General features: G+C 39.6%; 1 protein-coding gene across 2 annotated transcripts in view; it reads left to right on the forward strand.

Moving 5' to 3' along the window:
• LOC129702230 (kelch-like protein 4) overlaps nt 1–19,801 on the forward strand; it is a 331,010-nt gene extending 311,209 nt beyond the window's left edge. For both annotated transcript variants that reach the window (XM_055643888.1, XM_055643887.1), the window contains exons 8-11: nt 7,163–7,325; nt 12,646–12,858; nt 16,225–16,396; nt 18,301–19,801. In XM_055643888.1, coding sequence (XP_055499863.1) covers nt 7,163–7,325; nt 12,646–12,858; nt 16,225–16,396; nt 18,301–18,360 — 608 coding nt within the window. In that variant the 3' untranslated portion in view covers nt 18,361–19,801. The remainder of the gene's footprint in view (nt 1–7,162; nt 7,326–12,645; nt 12,859–16,224; nt 16,397–18,300) is intronic.
• The last annotated feature ends 3,868 nt before the right edge of the window (nt 19,802–23,669 follow it).

Below are 23,669 nucleotides of genomic sequence, written 5' to 3' on the forward strand. Positions count from 1 at the left end.
GGGGTAGGGTGGGAGGGGGGTGGAAAGGGGAGGGGTAGGGAGAGAGAGAGGTAGATAAGGGGAGAGAGGGGGGGAGAGGGGGGGGGAGAGAGAGGGGGAGAGGGGGGGAAGGGGGAGAGGGAGGGACAGGGAGACACAAAGAGACAGAGAGAGAAGGAGAGAAGGAGCGGGAGGGAAAGGGAAAAAAGGAAAGAGAAGGAGGGAGGGGGAGGGAGAGAGAGGAGGGTGAGAGGGGGGGTAGAGGGGATTGGAGGGGGAGGGGGGAAAGGGGGAGGGAGGGGAGGAGGGAGAGGGGGGAAGAGGAGGAGGGGGGGGGAGAAGGAGGGGAGCCGGGTGAACGTGCGGGCTGCGAAGAGCTGAGAGCGCCTGGAGAGAGAGATCTTGGACAGGGTCGCCTCTAGTACAAAAGGCTTGGCTTCTATCGGGAAACCCCAGCCGAGGCGCGAGCTTATTTCGTGTTCAGCAGCTGGGCTGTGGTCGGGGCTGGGCGCTGCGAATGGCCGGCCAACTGTGAGCGAGCCAGCAGAGCCGTGCCTGCGCAGTTAGGGACTATGGGTTAGTTGTTGAATATTGGGGGAATGGGTTGTTTTGGGGGAACAGGTGAGTAGTGGAATATTGTGTTGGGGAATGAGTTGCGTTGGGGGGACCAGGCCTCTCGTGTGACTGGGACCCAACGGGTCCCACTTAGTCTAATCCTTTGTAAAGGGCAGTAACATTTGAGTAGTTGTATGGTTAAATAGAGTATGTGAAATAGTATTAAGTTGCATAGATTCATGAAAAGCATTGCTATAATAGTATCTCAATGCATACAATGGCTTATAGTTACTATTCTTATTCACAAGGTAGTAAATAAAAGTTCCCGCTTATTCATACTTTCGAAATTGCTATTTGAATAGCTTGCCAATATTAATAAGTACCTAACTTTCTTTTTCAGTGAAAACGTGCTGTATGATATGTGTGGCATCAACCCTGTCATTTTGAACTGATTTCATATTTAACAAAGTGAACACCTGGACCGTTTTTCGATCATTTTGGAAAATTCTGATTTTGAATTTTCATATTTGATTTCACATATTTTATGATTAACTAGGAAGCTTATGGATTATGCCATAACACCGCTAAACTGCAGTGAGCTGCTGGTACTTAAGAAAACTATGTTCTCTGTGGAATATATTTTAAACAATCACAGTCCCACCACAGATTCGGAAATGGAGATCCAATTCGACAAGATTGTTTGAACATAAAAATATTCCTGGTTATGTGCTCCCAATAGATGAAGCTCCATGCGAGGAGCATCTATCTATAATATTAAAACTCTGTGGCTGGCTGGCTGGCTGGCTGCTGGCTGGCTGTGTTTCTGCCTGACTTGTGATTACCAACCTGTGGGTGCCAGCCTTTGATTCATTGCTATGCCAACACCAGACCCACAAACGCCCAGAATCTTTTTGTCGCCCACTGCTGGCCAGCCACCATAACGGCTGCTGGCGCCCGCATCTTGCCTAAAAGACGCCATTAAAAAAACAGCTGCACTGCTGAGTCCTGAACGGTTTGAGTTGGAGGACCACGTCTCCCATGTGGGCTACGGGTAGGGAACGGCTGCGTTGGGGGAGCACTTGGTCTAGTGATTTTATAAAATGCACACACTTATTTTGCAGCATCAATGGAAGATTTATTCTACATAATTTGTCATTTTCTTTTTGATGTGCCTCTTATAGATAAATTGAGTGAAATCAAATATTTTACTTATATGTCATGTCATAACTACCTTACAAAAGGGCAAGCAACTTGTGTGACAATAGCTAAATACTATAAAGTAGGGCCTTATTTTGTGCCGTATATGGCTGCTATTCATTACCAATACACCAATATTTTTTCATCTAATTTTCCTTGCAGAACAAATTTCTGGTTCTGCGACCAGGAAAAACTCTGCTGCAAAGTACTTTCACAAAGGCGTTCAGAATTAAGATATCTACGCATCACTTGGTCACCTCCCAGGGCGCAATTAAAACATTGAATAATAGAGTATAAAATGAAGCAGAATGAGAGAACAAATTTCACCCTACCACCCCTGTATTGTTATATTGTTACAATTAAAGCTGGGTTCATAATACACAAATTGTAACAATATAACAATGTAATTGTATATTCATTTATTTACCGATGTCAAAAGATACCTCATAGAGTCATAGTCATAGGGCTACACAGGACAGAAATAGGCTCTTTGGTTGATGTCAACACTACCTGTCCCTCCACCTGTCTTCGTATCATTAGCAAACTTGGCCACAAAGCCATCAATTCCATCATCCTGATCATTAACATAGAATGTGAAAAGTAGTGGAACACCACATGTCACCAGCAGCCAAGCAGAACAGTTCCCCTTTATTCCCACTCCTTGCGTTCTGCAGGTAACAAAATGCAACAGATTACCTTGGTGAATATTGCTAATGCCATGACTAACTTACTTAAATGGAAGAGAGAAACAGCAAATGTGTCAGTAAATGATATTTTGAGTTATTGTTTAAGATCAATGACACTTCCTCATAAATTGCTGGTGTAAAGTAATTAACAAAATATAACTCAGTTTTGTTTTGAAGATGCTTTCTGATCTGCTGAGTTTTACTTACATTTTTTGTTACGCTTTAAATGTCTTGCATCCATTGATTTGTATTGTCAATAGTCAACAGTGCATTGCTATTTGCAAAGGGGTTGCCGCCTTAGAGGATATCTTGCATACAGACCAGGAATCTTTCATCTAGTTTTCTTTCATCTTAAGAATTGAACAGCATAAATGCTTTATTTCATCCTTTGTTTTAGTTATCTGCCTTGGGCTTTGGAGTTTGAACAGACCATGCAGATAGACCTAACACAAAGGGATCTTTGAGTCTCCATATTTGTGCCATGTTCAATTCAAGCTCAGAACAAAACATGAACTTACCTACATATTTAGAAAACCATTATGGTCTCATGATTTCAAAAAGAGTGGTAAAATGTGGAACTATATTTATTGCTACAATGCAAGAAATGCATTAATTTGCCACACTCACTTTGGCACAGCAACATTCTTCAAAAAACAATGAGATAATGACTAGATGATTTACTTTATTTTAAGGTGATTTATTATTGAGATGTAGTTTAAGAGAGGCAATGGCAAGTAGACAATGCTGCTTGTAACATATGAATAATGTAGTATTCTCAAAAAGATCAATAATTTATAACCATTGATATTAAAAAATACTTCCCATGATTGATGACTAATAGGATGATTGAATGGCAGCATTGGGAATCACAGGGGAAGACATTGTAGTCAATTCTTTGTTTTAGCACATCACACGATTAGAACAACTATTCCATACTCCTATTAATCCATCAAATAATTTGAGTGATTTATTTCATTACATTTCCCTATTAGAATAATGTTTAGTTTTGTCAAATTTCTGCTCTCCCAACCTAGAATCCTTCTTTATAAACTGCAAACCCTTCTACTCTCCGAGGGAATTTAACTTTATTCTCACTGGAGTTTACCTCCCTCAACCCCCCCCCCCCCCCATGCCTGTGTGTGTGAGGTGCGAACGCAACTCGCTGACCAGGTAATGAGGGTAGAGAGTGACTTCCCGGACTCCATGGTTATTGTTTTGGGGGAGTTTAACAAAGCCAACCTCAGCCGTGACCTTCCAAAGTACAGACTTCAGGTTACCTGCCCAACCAGAGGGGAGAGAATACTTGACCACTGTTACACGTCAATCAAGAACGCATATCACTCTATTCCCCGGGCGGGTCTGGGTCTCTCTGATCATTGTCTAGTTCACCTTATTCCGACTTACAGGCAGAAACTAAGATCTGCTTAGCCTGTGGTCAGAACAACGAAAAGGTGGACAAGCGAGGGGATTGAGAACCTACAATCCTGCTTTGACTGCACAGATTGGAATGTGTTCAGGTTAGCAACCACAAGCCTCGATGAGTATACAGACACTGTATCATCATGTGTCAGCTTTTGTGAGGACAGTTGCATTCCAATTAGGACCCTGACCTCGTCTTTAAAGGTAGAAAATCTAGTTAAGGCACCATTGAGCATTATTGCAACCGGAGTAAACCAGTGATGCACAACTTATTTTTGGTGGAGAGGGCAAGATGTACAATCCAAACCATTTCTGAAGATTTCTCACGAGAAGCATGTTTTATCGGAATCATACATAACCAGATATTAATACATTGAATTATGTTCAAGGGCACTAATGCCACAGTTCTCACTGTTTCGCTCATCTCCTCTCCACCGTGCTGGCTGTGACTATCCTGTTCCTTCGTCACCACACCTCCTGTGGTTCGTTTTATCTTGCCAAGCACGTTTACACCTTGAATGAGACGGAAATGAATCAACATCCATGGGAGATAAAATAATTACCAGAGCAGGTTAATAACATGCCATCTGAACTATGTGACAGAGCTATGTTTACTCATATGGTGCTACGGTGATAAAACTTGATATCAACTTAGAGGAAGAGATAAGACCCAATGGGGTCCCTGGATCCCTTGTCTCAAATACCTGGACCTTCTATTTGGTGGGCACAGGAGTCTGAGTGGACAGTTGGGGTGAGTCATGCTTTTCCTCCAACCTATAGCTTGTTGACATTCATTATAGGCTGCTTCTTTTAAAGCACTTGGAACCGGCCCAAAGATTCCAGGCCCGAAGATTCCAGGCTCATAGCCTCTGTTGGTTTTACTGGAGAGTCGGCACCTCATATCATTGCCAATTCACTCTCAAAATTGTTGACTGGCAGCAACACAGTCAACGACCAGTCTCAAGACACATTTCTTCACCTCTGCCTATCCTTAGCCCCACGTCCCCCTCCCTTTTCATATGTGCATTAATTGACTCATATTGTGTTTTGTATTGAATTCTGTCTTTACTTTGTGTACTAGTCATGTCTCTACTATTTATATCATTCCCCTTGCATGTTTTTCCTCTACCTGCTAAATTTTTGTAAGGTGTCCTTGAGACTCTTGAAAGGCGCCCATAAATAAAATGTATTATTATTATTATTATTAAGTCACTTTCTGGGACAGCTCATGCCAAATGTAGGGAAAATACTCCTGCTGCACTCCATTGTTGGAAGTTGGAAGAGAGAATAAAGGAATTATGTTATTTTCCTAAGTTAGGATGGAGTGCGACCTGGTGGTACAGACAAATAATCGTTATCTCCTGCCCATCGTGGCCTTCTCCTTCTTGTGAGCAGAAGAATTTAGGCAGAGTCATCAAAAAGGCATGTTGATGTGCTGGTGTTATCCCATGCAGTATGAAGCCGTATTGTATGCTCAACAACTATATATTAGCTTTTATGTATTTTTTAATTAAAATGCTCCTAACCATTAAGGTGCTTCATCTTGGACCCTTATTTTAGATCTCAGTGTACCCCGATTTGTTTCTCTCTCTTTCCACATTATCTTGGTGCTACAATGATAGAAAGCAAAATACAAAATAAAAAATTAAATTTCATTCAATGGAAAATGGTGCAGAGAAGTTCAGCACATGCAACATAAAACATTACAAGAACAATCATCACCAAGCCGCTGAGAGGACTCTCCCGACGCCGGAGCAACATCATCCGGCGAGAACGGCCTGGAACATCGGGCCTCCGTAGAGGCAACTGTGGAGGCCTCAATAGGCCCGACTATGGGTGAACTGGGGTTGGGGACTGGACTTTGTGCCTTCCCTCATAATGGGAACCATTGTGGGGGGATGTTCTTTTTGTTTAAAACTCTTATTAATGTTATGTCTGTATTCCTTTTTTATGTGCTGCAAAATGGCAAGAAGCATTTCATTTCTTTACACCTAGGTGTATGTGAATGTGACCAATAAAATACCTTTGATACTTTGATTTGATACATAATCAGAAAGTCGATGGGGTAAAATAACTTGACCATAAGGCTTGATTTACTCTGGTGGCAAACTCTCATCCTGCTGACTAGAGTCATTTAATTCTACCGATTAAGTTAGTTATTGTAGTACATATACAACTGGTTGTGATTGATAATTGTTGCTTTAAAACTGCAACACTCTTTGGACTGCGACAAGTGACTAAAATCTTTGTGAGGTATCATTAGCAGAAGGACATTAATATTAGGAAGGACGTCACATATTCTGGGGAGATAACACCCAAAGAATTAGATCCAGTAAAGTGAACAAAAAGCAAGATTAATAGACTAATTATGTGAACAAATCAACGCTACTGGGGACAGAATGATTGAAGACACAAGAAACGGCAAATGCTGGAATCCAGAGCAAAAAATAAAGCTGCTCATGGAATTGTGGCGATATGTGGCGCAACCGGGCACTTGGAAAACCCCTAGTAGGTTAGGAATGAAACAATGGGGCATTGGAGATGTAGTGAAGATGCATAGGTCTAAAAATATCATATAATGGTAAAACACATTCCAGAAATCCCACATGGACAACGATTGAGCACAAAATGATACTTAACTATATCTGCTGTATCTGAGATTGAAAAGAACACGGGTACTAATGGGAACTAATTGTAGAGGGCATGGACACTGGTGATTCAGTTAGAATTATAATAGTTGGAAATCATTAATTTAATTGTTGTGAATGTGCTAGATCAGTTTTTAAAGGTTACGTAATATATGGCATGCAATATTGGCCATGAGTGATGATTGCTGTTCTTAGGCTGATACTCCTTTAAAGATTGCAGCATCTGACTAATTGCTTTCTAGATTACAACTACATTTATAGAAAGTTCGAGAGATAGACTGTGAGGAGCATGTGAAATAACTACATACACATGTATTTGAAACACTGTCCCACATGCATCAGTCCATGTACCTCGATAACAGCCTCCGTTGCACTGTTGCAATACACTGAACGCAATTGATCAATTTGCTATACTGTAGATTTTGATATAATTCCATTGTACTTTTGATATAATTCCGTTTGATATAATTCCGTGTGTATTGCGTAAGTATTGATTTTTTTAAAAACATTTGACATTAACATTTTATCTTTTATAATGTCTATTACAGAATGTTGGATTTAATTCAGCCATTTCCTTCAAGCTATAAAACTGTTTTTAAGCTGAATTTATTTAGAACTACATTGCTATAATGATAAATATTATAAGTTCAAATCTTCTAACCCATCTTTTTCTTTCAGGAGTGGCTGTACTAGAAGGGCCAATGTATGCGGTTGGCGGACATGATGGGTGGAGTTACCTCAACACAGTGGAGAGATGGGATCCACAAGCCCGTCAATGGAACTATGTTGCTAGCATGTCAACTCCAAGAAGCACTGTTGGAGTTGCAGCATTAAATGGCAAGTAAGTGGATGAGTCATAGATGCATAGATCCAATAACATAACCTAATCAGAAGTTAATAAATGTACAAAATATAAAATGGTACAAAAGGCACGATAATTCAAATAAGATATCATACATGGATTCCACAAATCAGTAATCTTCTTTGCATTTTAAATAGAATTGCAGTAAATTTGGCTGTACAAAACAACTGAACCAACCTACTGCAACCAGAGAGCAGTCTTGAACTACTATTGGACTATCTTTGATCGGACTTTACTGGCTCTACCTTGCACTAAACATTATTCCCTTATCGTGTATCTGTGCACTGTGAATGGTTCGATTGTAATCATGTACTGTCCTTCCGCTGGCTGATTAGCACACAACAAAAGCTTTTGACTGTATTTTGGTAAATATGATAATAAACTGATAACTGAATTCTGTTACACATGAAAAACACACTAAAGCTGTAAGTTTAAAAAGCTGGAGGCACTATAGGACTAACCCACAAAAAAGGATAGGGCTAGTTCTGAAAATATCAAAATTACATTTTTTTTTAATCATAAATGGCAGAGAAGGATTATCTTTGAAGTATTGGGAAACAACTTAAACAAATAGATGAGGAATTTTCGAAGGCAGGCAGTACAAAATATAAGAAAGGCAGTCAGTACAAAGAGCCAGAAACAGTCATCAACTGGTGGTGATATTTTCCCTTGAAAGAAACTGATTTACACGACTTGTGTCAATTTGTGCAACATCTGTTCACTCAAAATCTGTTAGCATTTGATATGCTGAATATTCATTTTATGATAGATGAATAGCTAATTGCCAACAGCCTATTCATTGTTTTAGGCACTCCAGATTCAAGTTCCAGTTCAAGTGAGTTTATTGTCATGTGTCCCTGATAGGACAATGAAATTCTTGCTTTGCTTCAGCACAACAGAACATAGTAGGCATTGACTACAAAACGAATCAGTGTGTCCATATACCATTATATAAATATATATACACATGAATAAATAAACTGATCAAGTGCAAATAACAGATAATGGGCTATTAAAGTTCAGGGTTTTGTCCGAGCCAAGTTTAATAGCCTGATGGCTGTGGGGAAGTAGCTATTCCTGAACCACGTCGTTGCAGTCTTCAGGCTCCTGTAATTCTACCTGAAGATAGCAGGGAGATGAGTGTGTGGCCAGGATGGTGTGGGTCCTTGATGATACTGCCAACCTTTTTGATGCAGCGACTGCGATAGATCCCCTCGATGGAAGGGAGGTCACAGCCGATGATGGACTGGGCAGTGTTTACTACTTTTTGTAGTCTTCCTCCCCAGGGTGCTCAAGTTGCCGAACCAAGCCACGATGCAACTGGTCAGCATGCTCTCTACTGTGCACCTGTAGAAGTTAGAGAGAGTCCTCCTTGACAAACCAACTCTCCGTAATCTTCTCAGGAAGTAGAGGCGCTGATGTGCTTTCTTAATAATTGCATCAGTGTTCTCGGACCAGGAAAGATCCTCAGAGATGTGCACGCCCAGGAATTTGAAGTTCTTGACCCTTTCACCCATCGACCCGTTGATATAAATGGGACTGTGGGTCCCTATCCTACTCCTTCCAAAGTCCACAATCATTTCCTTGGTTTTTCTGGTGTTGAGGGCCACGTTATTGTGCTGGCACCATATGGACAGTTGCTCAATCTCTCTTCTATATTCTGACTCATCCCCATCAGTGATACATCTCACAACAGTGGTGTCGTCAGCGAACTTGATGATGGAGTTTGCACTATGACCGGCTACGCAGTCATGAGTATAGAGTGAGTACAGCAGAGGGCTGAGCACGCAGCCTTGAGGTGCTCCCGTGCTGATTGTTATCGAGTCTGACACATTTCCACCAATACGAATAGACTGTGGTCTGAGGATGAGGAAGTTGAGGATCCAATTGCAGAGGGATGCTCAGAAAAACAGTTCTGCGAGTTTGGTCAACCAGCTTGGAGGGGATGATTGTATTAAATGCCGAGCTGTAATCATGAATAACAACCTGACATATGAGTTTTTCTTGTCCAAGTGGTCCAGAGCGGATTACAGGAGAATGGGCAAGATATAGGTGGATAGGAGAAAATGAGGATGACTTGAAAGATGTGCACTCTGCAAATAATACAGAGCTTCCTGTGGAGTCCAGGAGATTAAAGATGGAGAGCAGATTTTTAGGTATGATTAGGGATTAAGTTAAGGATTGCACCAAAAACTGTAATTGTAATGGAAAAAAAGATTGGGGCTGCTGTGGGAAGCAAAAGCTCTGTCCTAGACTGTAAGAGATTTCAGAGAATGTTTCACATATTCAACAAAAATAGGTTGATATGGGATCTGCTCTTATTTTTTGTCCAATCATTTCACATTCAGGTGTAAAGAAAGGCATAAGATCACCTGCAACCAACAGATTGAATAACAAATACATACCTACGAGGAATGTCGGCAAGGAATATCTATTGAGGATAATTTATTTTGTATTCTCACCGATTCATTGAGACATTGTGGTTTGATTTTGGAGTCTGGAGCAGTTTGTGCGAATTTTGCCTGTGATCCCATGGGTCCAATACATACAACAAGAGTCAAATTTGCGTATGATGTATCATGGGTTTAGTCTGAATAATAAATGTGGGCAGAGTAGCAATTGCTATAAACTGCCCTATGGAAAGTAATGCTAATGTTGCAGCATTCTAGATATTCAGGGACAGAATCAGTGGTAATTTGCATCAACATTCACTTCACAAGCCATTCTCCTCTAATTCCATCAGAATCAATTACATTTAGTGGAATAAACAATCTTAATATTTCACATAGACTGACCTTTAATTTGTCCATCGTTCCTTGGGGACGAAACAGAACTGAATAGCACTAAACAATCTAAAAATATCAATTGGAATGTAATTACTGCTAATTAGAACCAACCCTAGGGTATTGTGAAACAGCAATCTGTATTGATTTAAGTCATTTTGATATCATACTTTACTTGCACCGTCCATTCCAATTAGTGAAAATGTTTGTAAATTTCATTTTTTTAAATCCTTTCCCATCCTCTTGTCATGGTGTACTAGGCAATATGAACAAGTTAAGATTTCACTTTTAATTTTCTTATGTGCAGATCATATTCCATTTGCATTCAATTCAGCTTCCTTCCAAATTATCTTCCATCCTCTCCTAATGTTCAGATAGACTTTAGTTCCAAGAATTTCAAGGGCTGTCTGATATTCCACTAACCTGCTGGATATTTGCAGTAACATGGACATTGAATTCCCTTTTCTCAGTGGTAGGCATCACAGTTGCCCAATCTGTGGACATCTGAACTTAGAGCACATGCGAGCCCAGGTGAATCCATACATTCTCATTGACTTATTGACAAGGATGCCGTTGTTCTCATTGTGAACCACCCTGTGGGAATGGAAAACCAACTCTCCAAGGGAAGCAGTGATCTGCTTCTTTCAATTCAGTTTACAGCATTTGCTGCAGGTGATATATTTTAAACATTAAAAATCTGTAATTGATAGATCTTTGTTCACTAAAAGTAAGAATAGAATAAGAAATGCAGATAAATAATCATAAATCAGTCACATGCTACCAAGATTGAAGGGGGACCAGGTGGGGAGGGGTCGACGAGAAAGAAAGGACACCTGGTGGGTGGCCGCCTGCTGCCTTGGGCAGTGGTAAGCCTGGCTCACTGCCGCAAGGAAATATAGACTGTTCGATTAACTTTTTGCAACTTTGTTGGCGCCAGAAATGTGACGACTCTTTGTGCACTGACTAGGTGAGGTCTGCTGTATGTTTTTGAGTTAAATAATTGAATTGAATAAAATGTTATTAGCCATGTATGTATACATACAAGGAATTTGCATTGGTGCTTTGCTCACAAAAGGATAAAAACACGATATACTGGATTATATGCAATAGCAGAGAAATTCACTGTACCCAAGTACATGTGATAATAAAGTACCATTAAATCATTGAAGCATTGAACTATGAAACAGACAGAATGGGCAACTGTTCCTATCTTCCCAGGTTTCTCAGGAAATCAAATGCAAACTGAGTGATAACCTATGTGTACATAATTATTGAGTCTGCAAGGATGATCCTAAGCTTCCAGTAACCCATTATTTCAACTCCCTGGTGGATAAAAATGCTGGAGAAACTCAGCGGGTGAGGCAGCATCTATGGATCGAAGGAATAGGTGACGTTTCGGGTCGAGACCCTTCTTCAGACTGATGTGGAAGTGGGGGTGGCGGGAAGAAGAAAGGAAGAGACGGAGGCAGTGGACTGAGGGAGAGCTGGGAAGGGGAGGGGAAAGAGGGAGAAAGCAAGGACTACCTGAAATTGGAAAAGTCAATGATCATACCGCTGGGATGTAGTCTACCCAAGCGAATTATGAGGTGCTGCTCCTCCAATTTATGGTGGGACTCACTCTGGTCATGGAGGAGGCCCAGGGCAGAAAGGTCGGATTCGGAATGGGAGGGGGAGTTGAAGTGCTGAGCCACCGGGAGATCAGGTTGGTTATTGCGAATAGAGCGGAGGTGTTGGGCGAAACACTGATTTAGAGCAACTGACACCTAGAGCAGCGAGGCAATAGATGAGGTTGGAGGAAGTGCAGGTGAACCTCTGCCTCACCTGGAAAGACTGTTTGGGTCCTTGGATGGAGTCAACGGGGGAGGCAAGTGTAGCATTTCTTGCGGTTGCAAGGAAAGTTCCAGTGGAGGGGATGGTTTGGGTGGGAAGGGACAAATTGACCAGGGAGTTATGGAGGGAGCGGTCTCTGCGGAAAGCCGAAAGGGGAGGAAATGGGAAGATGTGGCTAGTGGCGGGATCCCGTTGGAGGTGGCAAAAATGTCGGAGGATTATTAGTTGTATGTGAAGGCTGGTAGGGTGGAAGGTGATCAGGTAGCCCTTGCTTTCTCCCTCTTTCCCCTCCCCTTCCCAGCTCTCCCACAGCCTACTGCCTCCACCTCTTCCTTTCTTCTTCCACCCCACCACCACGACATCAGTCTGAAGAAGGATCTCGACCCGAAACGTCACCTATTCCTTTGCTCCGCTGAGTTTCTCCAGCATTTTTATCTACCTTCGATTTTTCCAGCATCTGCAGTTCCTTCTTAAACATTTTAATTCCCTGCCTCATTTCATTCAGTCCTCATATTGGTGTATTTTTTCTGCTTGCTGCGTTTAAATTGGCTACCATGTCTTCTATGTAACACCAGTAACTATACATTGAACGGATTTCAATGGCTGTCAAGTGACTTGCAAAGGGCAAGCATTTTTCTTTTGCTTCAGGGAGTTGCAAATTTCTAATAGTGAATGTTGTTTTGCAGACTCTACGCAGTGGGTGGACGAGATGGAAGCTCCTGCCTACGATCAATGGAGTGTTTTGATCCTCATACCAATAAGTGGAGCATGTGTGCACCCATGTCCAAGAGAAGAGGAGGAGTAGGTGTTGCTACATGCAATGGCTTTCTTTATACTGTGGGAGGACACGACGCCCCTGCTTCTAATCACTGTTCTAGATTGTCAGATTGTGTAGAACGGTAAGTGTGGCCAAGTTTGATTTCTTTATCCCCTGGCTTTATGCCCACTCCTTCACAAAAGGCACGGGTTCTTGCGGACAAATGATTCCCTTGATGGTGAGTGTAAACATGAACTGAGTGTGTTTTTATCACATTAAAACAATAACCCAGTTAATGCAAGGTAATAAAGAAAACTAACTGACAACATTTCTGACACCCTCTGTAGCGGCAGATTTTTATATCGTTCAAGAGATTACTCCCTCTAGCCACTAGGTTGAACTACATGGTTAAGGAGAATTTCATAATATGCATGTGAGCTCTCCGTGAGACCTTCAGAGCTTCTTCACAGATAAATCTTCATAACACTGTCTTTTGATTAATAGTTTATTTATTGTTGAGGAAAAACAACCTTATACACCGAATCGTACACTTTAATCTTCGTCAAACTACGGCATATTGCTTAAACATTAGAATAATCCACGTGTTTTGGTTAAATGTCACATGGTCGAAGAGTTAACCTTCCCCATGTGAGTGCAAAACTAAACTAAAAACTAAGCCTCTGCTCAAGAAACCTAGCTCCAAACACGCCCTAGAATACGTAATAAATCCCACCCACATAATAACGGGCAGTCAAAAATTTAAAGGCACACACCATAATTAAAGACATACAAAATAAGCCAAATGGCCACTGCACCCTCTTTAGTCAATAGACAATAGTTGCAGGAGTAGGCCATTCGGCCCTTTGAGCCAACACCGTCATTCAATGTGATCATGGCTGATCATCCACAATCAGTACCCCATTCCTGCCTTTTCCCCATATCCCCTGACTCCACTATCTTTAAGAGCCCTACCTAGGTCTCTCTTGAAAGTATCCAGAGAACTGGCCTCCACCGCCCTCTGGGGCAGAGAATTCCACAGACTCACAACTCTCCGTGTGAAAAAGTGTTTCCTCATCTCCATTCTAAATGGCTTACCCCTTATTCTTACTCCTTACCCCTTATCAAGCCAGAGGGTGGTGAAATCTGTGGAATTATTTGCCACAGAAGGTTGTGGTGGCCCAGTCACTGGATATTTTTAAGGGAATATAGATAGATTATTGATTTGCACAGGTGTCAGAGGTTATGGCGAAAAGGCAGGAGAATGGGGTTAGGAGGGAGAGATAGATTAGATTCCTTTATTGTCATTCAGACCTTTCACACCTTTCTACAGAACCAATAAAAACAAAACATACAATAAACACAAATTAAACATCCACCACAGTGAGTTCACCAAGCACATCCTCACTGTGATGGAGGCAAAGTCTTAGATCAGCCATGTTTGAAAGGCGGAGTAGACGATGAGCCGAAAGGCCTAATTCTACTCACATGACCTTTCATAGTTTGGTGTATCTCCATTGGCTTCTCTCTGTAGATCTCAAATATCAATGTGAGACTTACATCCTATTCATTGCGTCTATGTCTGTCTTAGTTATAAGTGACAATCATCCACTCATTTCTGGAGTTTAACATTTTCTCTATTTTCTATATGTTTGTTCAATTTAAGATTGAATGTCATAAATTATATGCTTTCAATATTTGTCATGTATAATCGCAAGAGTAGTTGATAAAGCTATCAGCTGATGTTTTTCTTTTCTTAAAGAAAGACATAGGAATAAGCCCAAGGAACTACAGGCTGGTGAGCCTTATGCAATAGTAGGAAAATTATTTGAAAAGGTTCAAGGGACTAGGTTTATGCATATTTAAATGGCAGGAGCTTATCATGGACATTCTGCATGATTATTGAGTGCTTCATATATTGAGGCTTAATACACAGAAATGTGTGAAATTATGTTGCAACTGTTGCGTTACGTTGAATAGTTTCTGTGTGAGGCCACCTGAACTGCACACAATAATCATTCGTTAGACTATACTTGGATTATTGTGTGCAGTCCTGGTTGCCTCATGATTGGAAGGATGTAGTTGCATCAGAGTGAATGCAGAGGGCGCATTCCCATGGGCACATGGCGTGCATTACGTGCACATGGTACGTGGTGACGTAGGCAGTGACACGCGGTCGCGCGTGGCGCCCCGGATTTTGATTCATAAAATCTTCGCGCGCCACCTGTGTGACGTGCAAATGACGCCCAAGTGGGACAGGCCCTTAAGGCTCTTGTGGGATATATTGGATGCAATATTGGGGAAAAGATCGGCAAGTGGAAATTAATCTCAACAAGTTTGAGGTAGGTATTTTAGGACATATATGGTAGGGCATCAGGCAAAGTGGATGTACAGGGGGACCATGGGATTCAAGAACGTCGTTTCCTGAAATTGGAAACATAGATACTTAGGGCAATGAAGAAGAGACATGGCATGTTTCTCTTTGTTGGTTGGGACATAGAATATAAAAGATGGAACGTTATGTTGCACCTTTACAAAACACTGGTCAGACCACAGTTGGAGTTCCCTGTTCTGTACTGGTCGCCACATGAATGGAAGGATGTGGTTGTGCAGAAAGGATTCACCAGGATATTGCCTTTATTGGAGGGCTTTAGCTATGGAAAGAGATAACTATAACCATTACAATTTTGCATCATTCTGCTATTCTGCACATGTATATATTCTCATACTATTATTACTATCAGGGTGATCTGATAGAATCTTTTACCATTAAGAGAATCATAAATAAGAAAAATTGTTAGTTGTTTTTCAATAGTAAGGTTATCAATAAATTATAGATTTTTGGTGAGAGGAAGGAGTTTTAAAGGAGATTTGATAGGGAAGTTTTTTCATCTGAAACTTGCTGCCAGAGGAGGTGGTGGAATCAAATACAGGCATTACATTCAACACACATTTAGACAGACTTGATTAGGCAAGGAATAGAAAGATATTGACCTAATGCAGGTGAATGGGATTACATCCCATTATAGGCAAATAGATCAGGATGGATGTTATAGCTGAAGGAACCATTTCTGTGCTACATGACTTAAAATTCTATGATTTTTCTCCAATGGATCAGTCAAACAAGTTTTCTATTATTAATGCTGAGCTTTTTTCAATGAGTTTATGGGTCAGAGAACGGAACATTATTGGTCAGTATATTCATTCTGAGCATTTGAATTTGCTTCCTTAAGCATAGTTACCTAAGTATGTCAAATGTGATCGAATTAGTATTTCCTGCAATTGAATCACCACTTCTTTTGTATACTGTTTAAACTTTTGTTTATATATCAAATTTGTACCATAGCAATTGAACAATGAAAATAAACCTGCAAAGATTTTAAAATTTATAATAATGCTAAATTCATAAACAAACCCTGTGCTATAAGCATAAACTAGTACAATTTGTTCTGAAAATACACTGATAAAACTTTCAAAGTTTTAACAACCATCCTCATTCTTAAATTTGTAGGTATGATCCAAAAACAGACACCTGGACAACAGTGGCACCTTTAAGTGTTCCAAGAGACGCTGTTGGAGTGTGCCTTCTCGGAGACAAGCTCTACGCTGTGGGAGGATATGATGGACAGACCTACCTAAACACCGTAGAGTCATACGACGCACAAAACAATGAATGGACAGAGGTAACATCTCAATAATCCATTCATTTATTTTCCATGTGTTCTCCAGCATCTCCTTCAATGAATCTCACTATTTATCTCAACCATCCCATGGAGGTTTCTGCAGACGTTCCTATTTCTTTTAATAGTGATCACCCCTTCCACTTATGGTTATTTTCAGAGTACACAAGTGAACATTATATGTTGATGTTTTCTTTGGAATTTCAACATAATTTTAAAATACTCGGCCAGGTTTGAGAAGTTGCAGACACAAAGATTGTTGGCCATTTCTAGGATTCCCAAGATGTAAATTCCTGGAAATGTTTATATATTACTTCTTCCCAGTTAATTTTAAATATCTTTCCATTTATACACTGTTGGATGGTAGAAAGTAAACCATTTTGATTAAAACAGATCGCTGACCATCTATTCCCAAATATAACTGTGGGAATCAGTTTGGACATTTAATTAATATTTCTATCGTCTAATCTCAAGATTTATTTTCTGTAATATTTTCAGAAGGTTTCAATTCTTAAAATAGAACAGCCACACATTTAGTTGAAGTGACTGTTATTAGTTATTACAAATCTTACTTGAATAAAGTAGTATTTTTTGCTGGAGTTAAAAAAAAGCCAAATTATATCCATTCTAACCAGTAGCTTTAGTTCAGTCTGCAATAAGGTTTGTGTGAACCTATGATAACACACAGAGTTTTAAAGTAATAAAAAGAGAAATTAAATTATAGTACTGAAATCTATATCTCAGTTCATGGACAAATAAACCAATTGAATGCTTGAGGAAATATTTCCCTTGATTATCAGTTTAATAACAATCCGTTAATATTGATAATTTATTTTAATTTGAATTTATTCTTCATGTATTGCAATATTCTATTGATATTTAAAAAAAATCTAACTGTGGAGGGGAGAGATACAAGAGATTGCAGATGCTGGAATTTGGCAAAAAAACAAAATGCTGGAAGAACTTGCCGGGTAAATCAGCAAGTGTGGAGCCAAAGAGATAGTCAACACTTCAGGGTGAGACACCGCATCAAGACTGTTGCCGGGTCATGACCTCAAATATTGACCATTCATTTGCCTGCACTGATTTGCCTGCTGTGTTGCGTTCCTCCAGCAGTTTGTTTTTGCTGACTAGGGTATCTGTTTAGCTAATCTGATGTGTTGATTATGGTGGTTTTGGACTCACCACTTTTACCTGCTGCCCATGGAACTTGTATCTTCATGAACCTGGGCCGGGATTGAAGAGTTGATTGAGCGGAGTATCTACAGGTGGGTGGTGCATGATGACTAAGATTCGTGTGGCTATTGAAGTCATGTCCTTGGACACACTGACAGGAGTTGTGGATAAACTTAATTTCCTGTCAAAGCTATGTTTTTTTAAATTATTGTAACATTCAAAAACAGTTTTCTGTAAGGCAATTATTTACATATTTAAAAAATAAATACAATAACATGTAAATGCAAATAAATAATTAAAACAATAAAAATAATAAAATAATTATAACAATAAAAAACACTTTTTCTCACCTCATCGCAGACCAGGAATCCCCATGGGAAAAAAATGGGGACAATAAATGAAGACAACAAATAAATGAAGATCCCATGTCAGGTTTAATCAGAGAGGTGGATTTTCCTGTGCAATGCTGAAGAATTCAAACAAAACCAGGGGTCTCCCATTGAACTTTGTGAATTCCTGGTACTGACTGGGTCTTGGTCATTCCTTTTGGAATAACAGCCCCAGCAGCTCGATTTGACTCAATAGTGTTGCACCCATTAGTTTAGGAAGTATTTTCCCAAGGGTGGATACCATAATCCAGGGTTATTAAGGGATTGTCTCTTAAGCATGCAGCTTTAACCTCTGCCACTAATGTTTTTGGAGGCATTCTCTGATGTGTTTCTCCTCTACAGGAGGTGCCACTGAAGATTGGAAGAGCTGGAGCTTGCGTTGTTGTGGTGAAATTGCCATGAAAGATGAAAAAAATCTCATGTTCTGCAAGATTACAGAGAATAAAAAAAACTACTGTATATAAATTAGCCATCATTCCAAAAACTGAATCAACCTCACCACTGACTGATTGCAAAACAGTAAGCTCAGAAGAAATGAGCTATGATTTGATGCAGACACTGGTGAAATACATGAATTATGAGCCTACTGTTGATATAAATTGATGTCATCAGAACCACATCATTAACAGAATCTCATTCCAGAGTTTGGAACACCTTACCAGATGTCTCCCTGGAAGGGGATGCAGAGTGATGATGAATGAAATGCAAACTACTGTGTGAACTTAGCCTTTGTAAAACTTTATTAGTGTAGCTTTCGCTATGACGGATTCAACTGATGTTGGTTTACAGGCGCTTGCTCAATCTGAGAGAAAATTTAAGAGCTCTTACTTTTGTCAATGTTATTGTGTGAACAATTGTACATTACAGTGATTTTTCAAGAACGTTTTATCATTAATTCTTAAAGGTGACATTTAAACAATCAAAATTAGAAAATGAAATGACACTGAAGTGTCATAATTTGTTTCATATCATTTATAGAAATTCAGCTTGCAAATACTTTAATTCAAACAGGACTTTGTAACCTTCACTCCATGACATTATAGTCTCCCTTCCACTGGCCCAAGTCTTTGTCATGCGAAAAGTACCAGTCAAGAGGATAGAATAATGTGAGATGAAAAGCACATCTGGGAAATTTTCCTCAACAGCAATGTTCTACTTTAATCTGAGCCATCACAATACTCTCACCATCACTAATATTGCAATACAGGAATAGACAGGAGACTCCAGGGACATTGTGAAGCTCATCCTTCACAACCAAGCATGAGATTACATTAAAACGTTCTGTACACCATGTACAGTAGCCCAAAATGTTTCTCCAAATTTTAAGGCTTTATTATAAATCGGTAAAAAAGTTCAAAAGTTGATACTTTAATTTCATATTTTTAAAACTATGTATCATAATGTATAAATACTGTTTCTGTAAAAACGACTAAATGGCGCACAATTATTAGCAGGGATGTGTATCCATTACATCAAAAATGGCAACAAACTTCAAATGTCCATGGTTTTAGAGTGCTTAAACATTTTAATTTTAAAAGCCAGCAAGTATCATGTGGTTTCTAACAAGCAATGGGGGGGAAATTTCTAAATCTAGACAGTAAGAGATGTTTTAATGAAGCCAGAAACATATTTTCTAACCTCGAGTAATCTCATTAACCTGATATCATCATATAATTTGAGGAAATAAAATGATTAATGCCAACAAGAGAACAAGACACATTTTGAGGACAATAGGAATGTCACTGCATTAATACATGTACCTCAGCTCCTGAACTTATTAATGATAAATAAGTTATTCCTTGAATGATTCTTCAAATTTTATTACATATTTAGTATTCATAAATTTATTTTTTCTGAACATGCATTTAAATATTTATACAATGTGGATGGGGTTTTGAACAGCTCCCCATACTTTTGAAAACCCAATACATCTCTTTAAAGCAATGTGATGATTCAAAAATACCTACCTGTGATCAAAGATATATTTCTATTGCATAACACCACTATTAAATGTATGAGAATCATTTTCATGATACTAAATGATATTTGACATTTTTGCATTAATTAGTATATCAATGGAAATAATATTACACCGAAGTTAGGCATAGGTGTATTTATGTAGTGTTAGCAATGCAGAGTTATATTTATGGAGATATGTGAATATAATCTTTAATCCAGATGTCTATGTACATATCATATTTATATTGGAGAATGTACTATTGGGGACTAGTTTTCTGAGCCTCTGAATGTACCAACAAAATGAGAGCAGGTGTGTACAACCTGCTGAATGGATAAACTAATAATGGTATACTTGCAATGTGTAACATTCCATTACATTTTATACAATCATCCAGAGAACAAAGAATATTTTATACATTACTAGGTAATGACCAGCACAAGTCGCAGCTGCAGTATTAGGAACTATGCCACTGAATCTGAGCAGAGCAGGCTTAACATCAGTGAGCCCGGGGGGAGGTGGAAGGAATAGCTTATATATTTAAACAATTACAGGATTAGTGAATTATACATTTGGATAGCAAACTTTGGTCCAGATTCTTACTGATTACAGAATTTCTGAACCAAGGTTAATGAGTTAAGGCCACCATAAACTCATGCAGTTACCAGTAAGCATGAGATCCTATCCTCTGCACATGGGAAACAACAAATTAGACAGTTTGCAACAAGTAGGAGAGTTTTTAATATTGCTCAGGAGAAATGCATTGCATTGCCTTGGAAGGATTAGTTTGTATTTTATTTGGCCCATCATCATTTTTGTTTTGCAGAATCAGTTATTTTGTACTGGGGACCAATTTATAAGGCAACAATACAAACAACAAGGTATACTGTTTGTTAGGTATGCTCTACTCTGAACTAAAATGTAAATAACATGAGGAGTATTATGATTCTTGCAAGCAATCCAATTTGACAAATGAGTATCTGTACAGTTTGTAAAGGACATATAAATCACTCAAAAATATCAGTGTCTCTGCATAACTAATTGTATTTGGCATCGTTAGCACTCAACAACATAGTGAATCTATATAGAGGAGCTGAGGGGCTGCTCCTTCTGCCAAAATCTACGTTGTTGGGCGGGGGTACATATTGGATTTGAGGAAGTCTTTCATGACGTGCTAATTATGTTTACAGTTTAGCTGACAGTTTTAACTCCTCTGCTGCCCTGAAAGAAATGGCTTTCAGTTTTGGAGTTAATTCAATTGGCAGGAGGAATTGTGATGAACCTATCCGTTTGTACAAAAAAAAATACATTTGCAGTACAGTACACAAATTTATTTGTAAGTTTTACGTAAAAATGCAAGTAAACAGGATTTAAATAAATTCAGATTATTTTGAGTCAAAAGTAGAGTCAGAAACATTATTTATAGGCCAAATTTGTTGCCGTTGATCACAATCTTTTGGACAAATAATGAACTTTTGGATAGTTGCACATGAATTATCAACATGAATTATCTAAATTTGCAAAACAGATTGCCAAAAATTGTACTTTGAGCAGCTATATACACTGCCTTTCAGTATTACTGAACTCTGCATAGGCAATGAAGTATCTTTTCAGTATCGCAATTTATACCAAATCTTTGGTCATCCTAATGTTTTTTTTTTGTCAGCATGTGAGAAATCTTTCCGTTCTTAATTCCTTTTTGGTGTATCTGTCTTTAAAATGTCTGTGTTATCCTACAGTTCTCTGTTATCCTACACAGTTTGCAAATAAATAAAGGTGTTAAAATGTGCAAATGTTGCTGTGACCCTTGTTTCCATACCAACTCCAAATAGAGCATGAATTTGTTATTACCCATGCTAATTCATATGTTCATGTCCTAGGACTAGAATTAGGCCATTCAGCACAACGAGACTACTCAACCATCCGTCTCAACCCCATTCCCCTCTTTTATCCCTGTAACTTAAGATATAAGCTTGCATACTCTGGAATTTAGAAGGATGAGAGGTTTTCTTATTGAAGCATATAAGATTATTCATGGTTTGGACATGCTAGAGGCATGAAACATGTTCCCGATGATGGGAGAGTCCAGAACCAGTGGGCCACAATTTAAGAACAAGGGGTAAGCCATTTAGAACAAAGATGAGGAAACACTTTTTCACACAGAGAGTTGTGAGTCTGTGGAATTTTCTGCTTCAAAAGGCAGCGGAGGCCAGTTCTCAGGAAACTTTCAAGAGAGAGCTAGATGGGGCTCTTAAAGATAGTGGAGTCAGGGAATATGGGGAGAAGGCAGAAACGGGGTATTGATTATGGATGATCAGCCATGATCACATTGAATGGCGGTGGTGGCTCGAAGGGCCGATTGGCCTACTCCTGCACCTATTGTCTATTAAAGTTAATTTCCTACCGCAACACTTTACCAGTATTTCACATCTCTCACTACCCTCCAGTCTGAAAAACAGCCTTCCACCAGCAACCTCTGGCAACCTCTTTCATGATGCCAATTTTCTATCCAGTCGGCTAGTTCTTCCAGGATCCCATATGATCTAACCTTTCAGAGCGGCCTGCCATGCAGAACCTTTGTCAAATGTCTTGCTCAAATGCCAAAGTCCAAATAGACAACATCCACAGCTTTGGCCCCATCAATCATTTTGGTTACTTCTTCAAAAAGCTCAATCTGATTCGTGTGACATGATCTCCCTTGTACAAAACCATGCTGACAAATCCCTAATCAGCCTCTGTCTATGCAAATTCATATACATTTTATCTCAGAATACTCTGCAGTAACTTGTCTACTGTAGATGTTTGGCTCACTGGTCTATAGTTCCCAGGCTTTTCCTGCAGCCCTTCCTGTGGTGGTGGTGGAGGCAGGTTCGTTTTTATCATTTAAAAATAAATTGGATAGTTATATGGATGGGAAGGGAATGGAGGGTTATGGTCTGAGCGCAGGTATATGGGACTAGGGGAGATTATGTGTTCGGCACGGACTAGAAGGGTCGAGATGGCCTGTTTCCGTGCTGTAATTGTTATATGGTTATATGGTTCCTAAATAGAGACACATTAGCCATCCTCCGGTCTTCCAGCACTCCATCCATATTTAATGGTCATTCCTATATCTCAGCCAGATAGCTTGCAAATTTTCTTCTCTAGCTTCCCACAGTGTCCTCAGATATATCTGATCAAGCCCAGAAGATTTATCTACCTTCATATGCCTTAGACCATTCTCCACCAAAATACTGACTGCCCTTAAGACACTTCCATTAACTGTCTCAAGTTCATCAGTTTTCATGTCTTTCTCCACGGGAAAAACAGAGGAAACGTAGTCATTGAGGACCTTGCCCATCTTCTTTGGCTTCGCTTAGGTTTCTGAGGAGACCAATTCACTCCCTTGTCACCCTGTTTCCCTTAATGTACATAAAATATCTTTGGATCCCTAAATGCTGTCTGCCAGAGCTATTTCCTGACCCCTTTTTGGTCTCCTGATCTCCTTCTTAAGTATACTCCGGTTCTTAAATTCCTCCGGTGATACACCTGATCCCAGTTGCCTATTCCTTTCCGTGCCTCCTTTTAAATGTCCTAAATAACAAGCCACTTATCCTCAGGTCATGCTATCTCACTTTGTACTTTCCAGTCAAGGGAAATAGCTTCTCTCATCTATTTGTGAAATAATCTTTTAATTTACAACAATATTTCGGGCATTTCTGCATCCACTACAACCCCTATGCTTCCCGATCTTGTCATACTTGGTGACATTTTT

Source organism: Leucoraja erinacea, chromosome 12, assembly GCF_028641065.1.
Source record: "Leucoraja erinacea ecotype New England chromosome 12, Leri_hhj_1, whole genome shotgun sequence".
NCBI lineage: Eukaryota > Metazoa > Chordata > Chondrichthyes > Rajiformes > Rajidae > Leucoraja > Leucoraja erinaceus.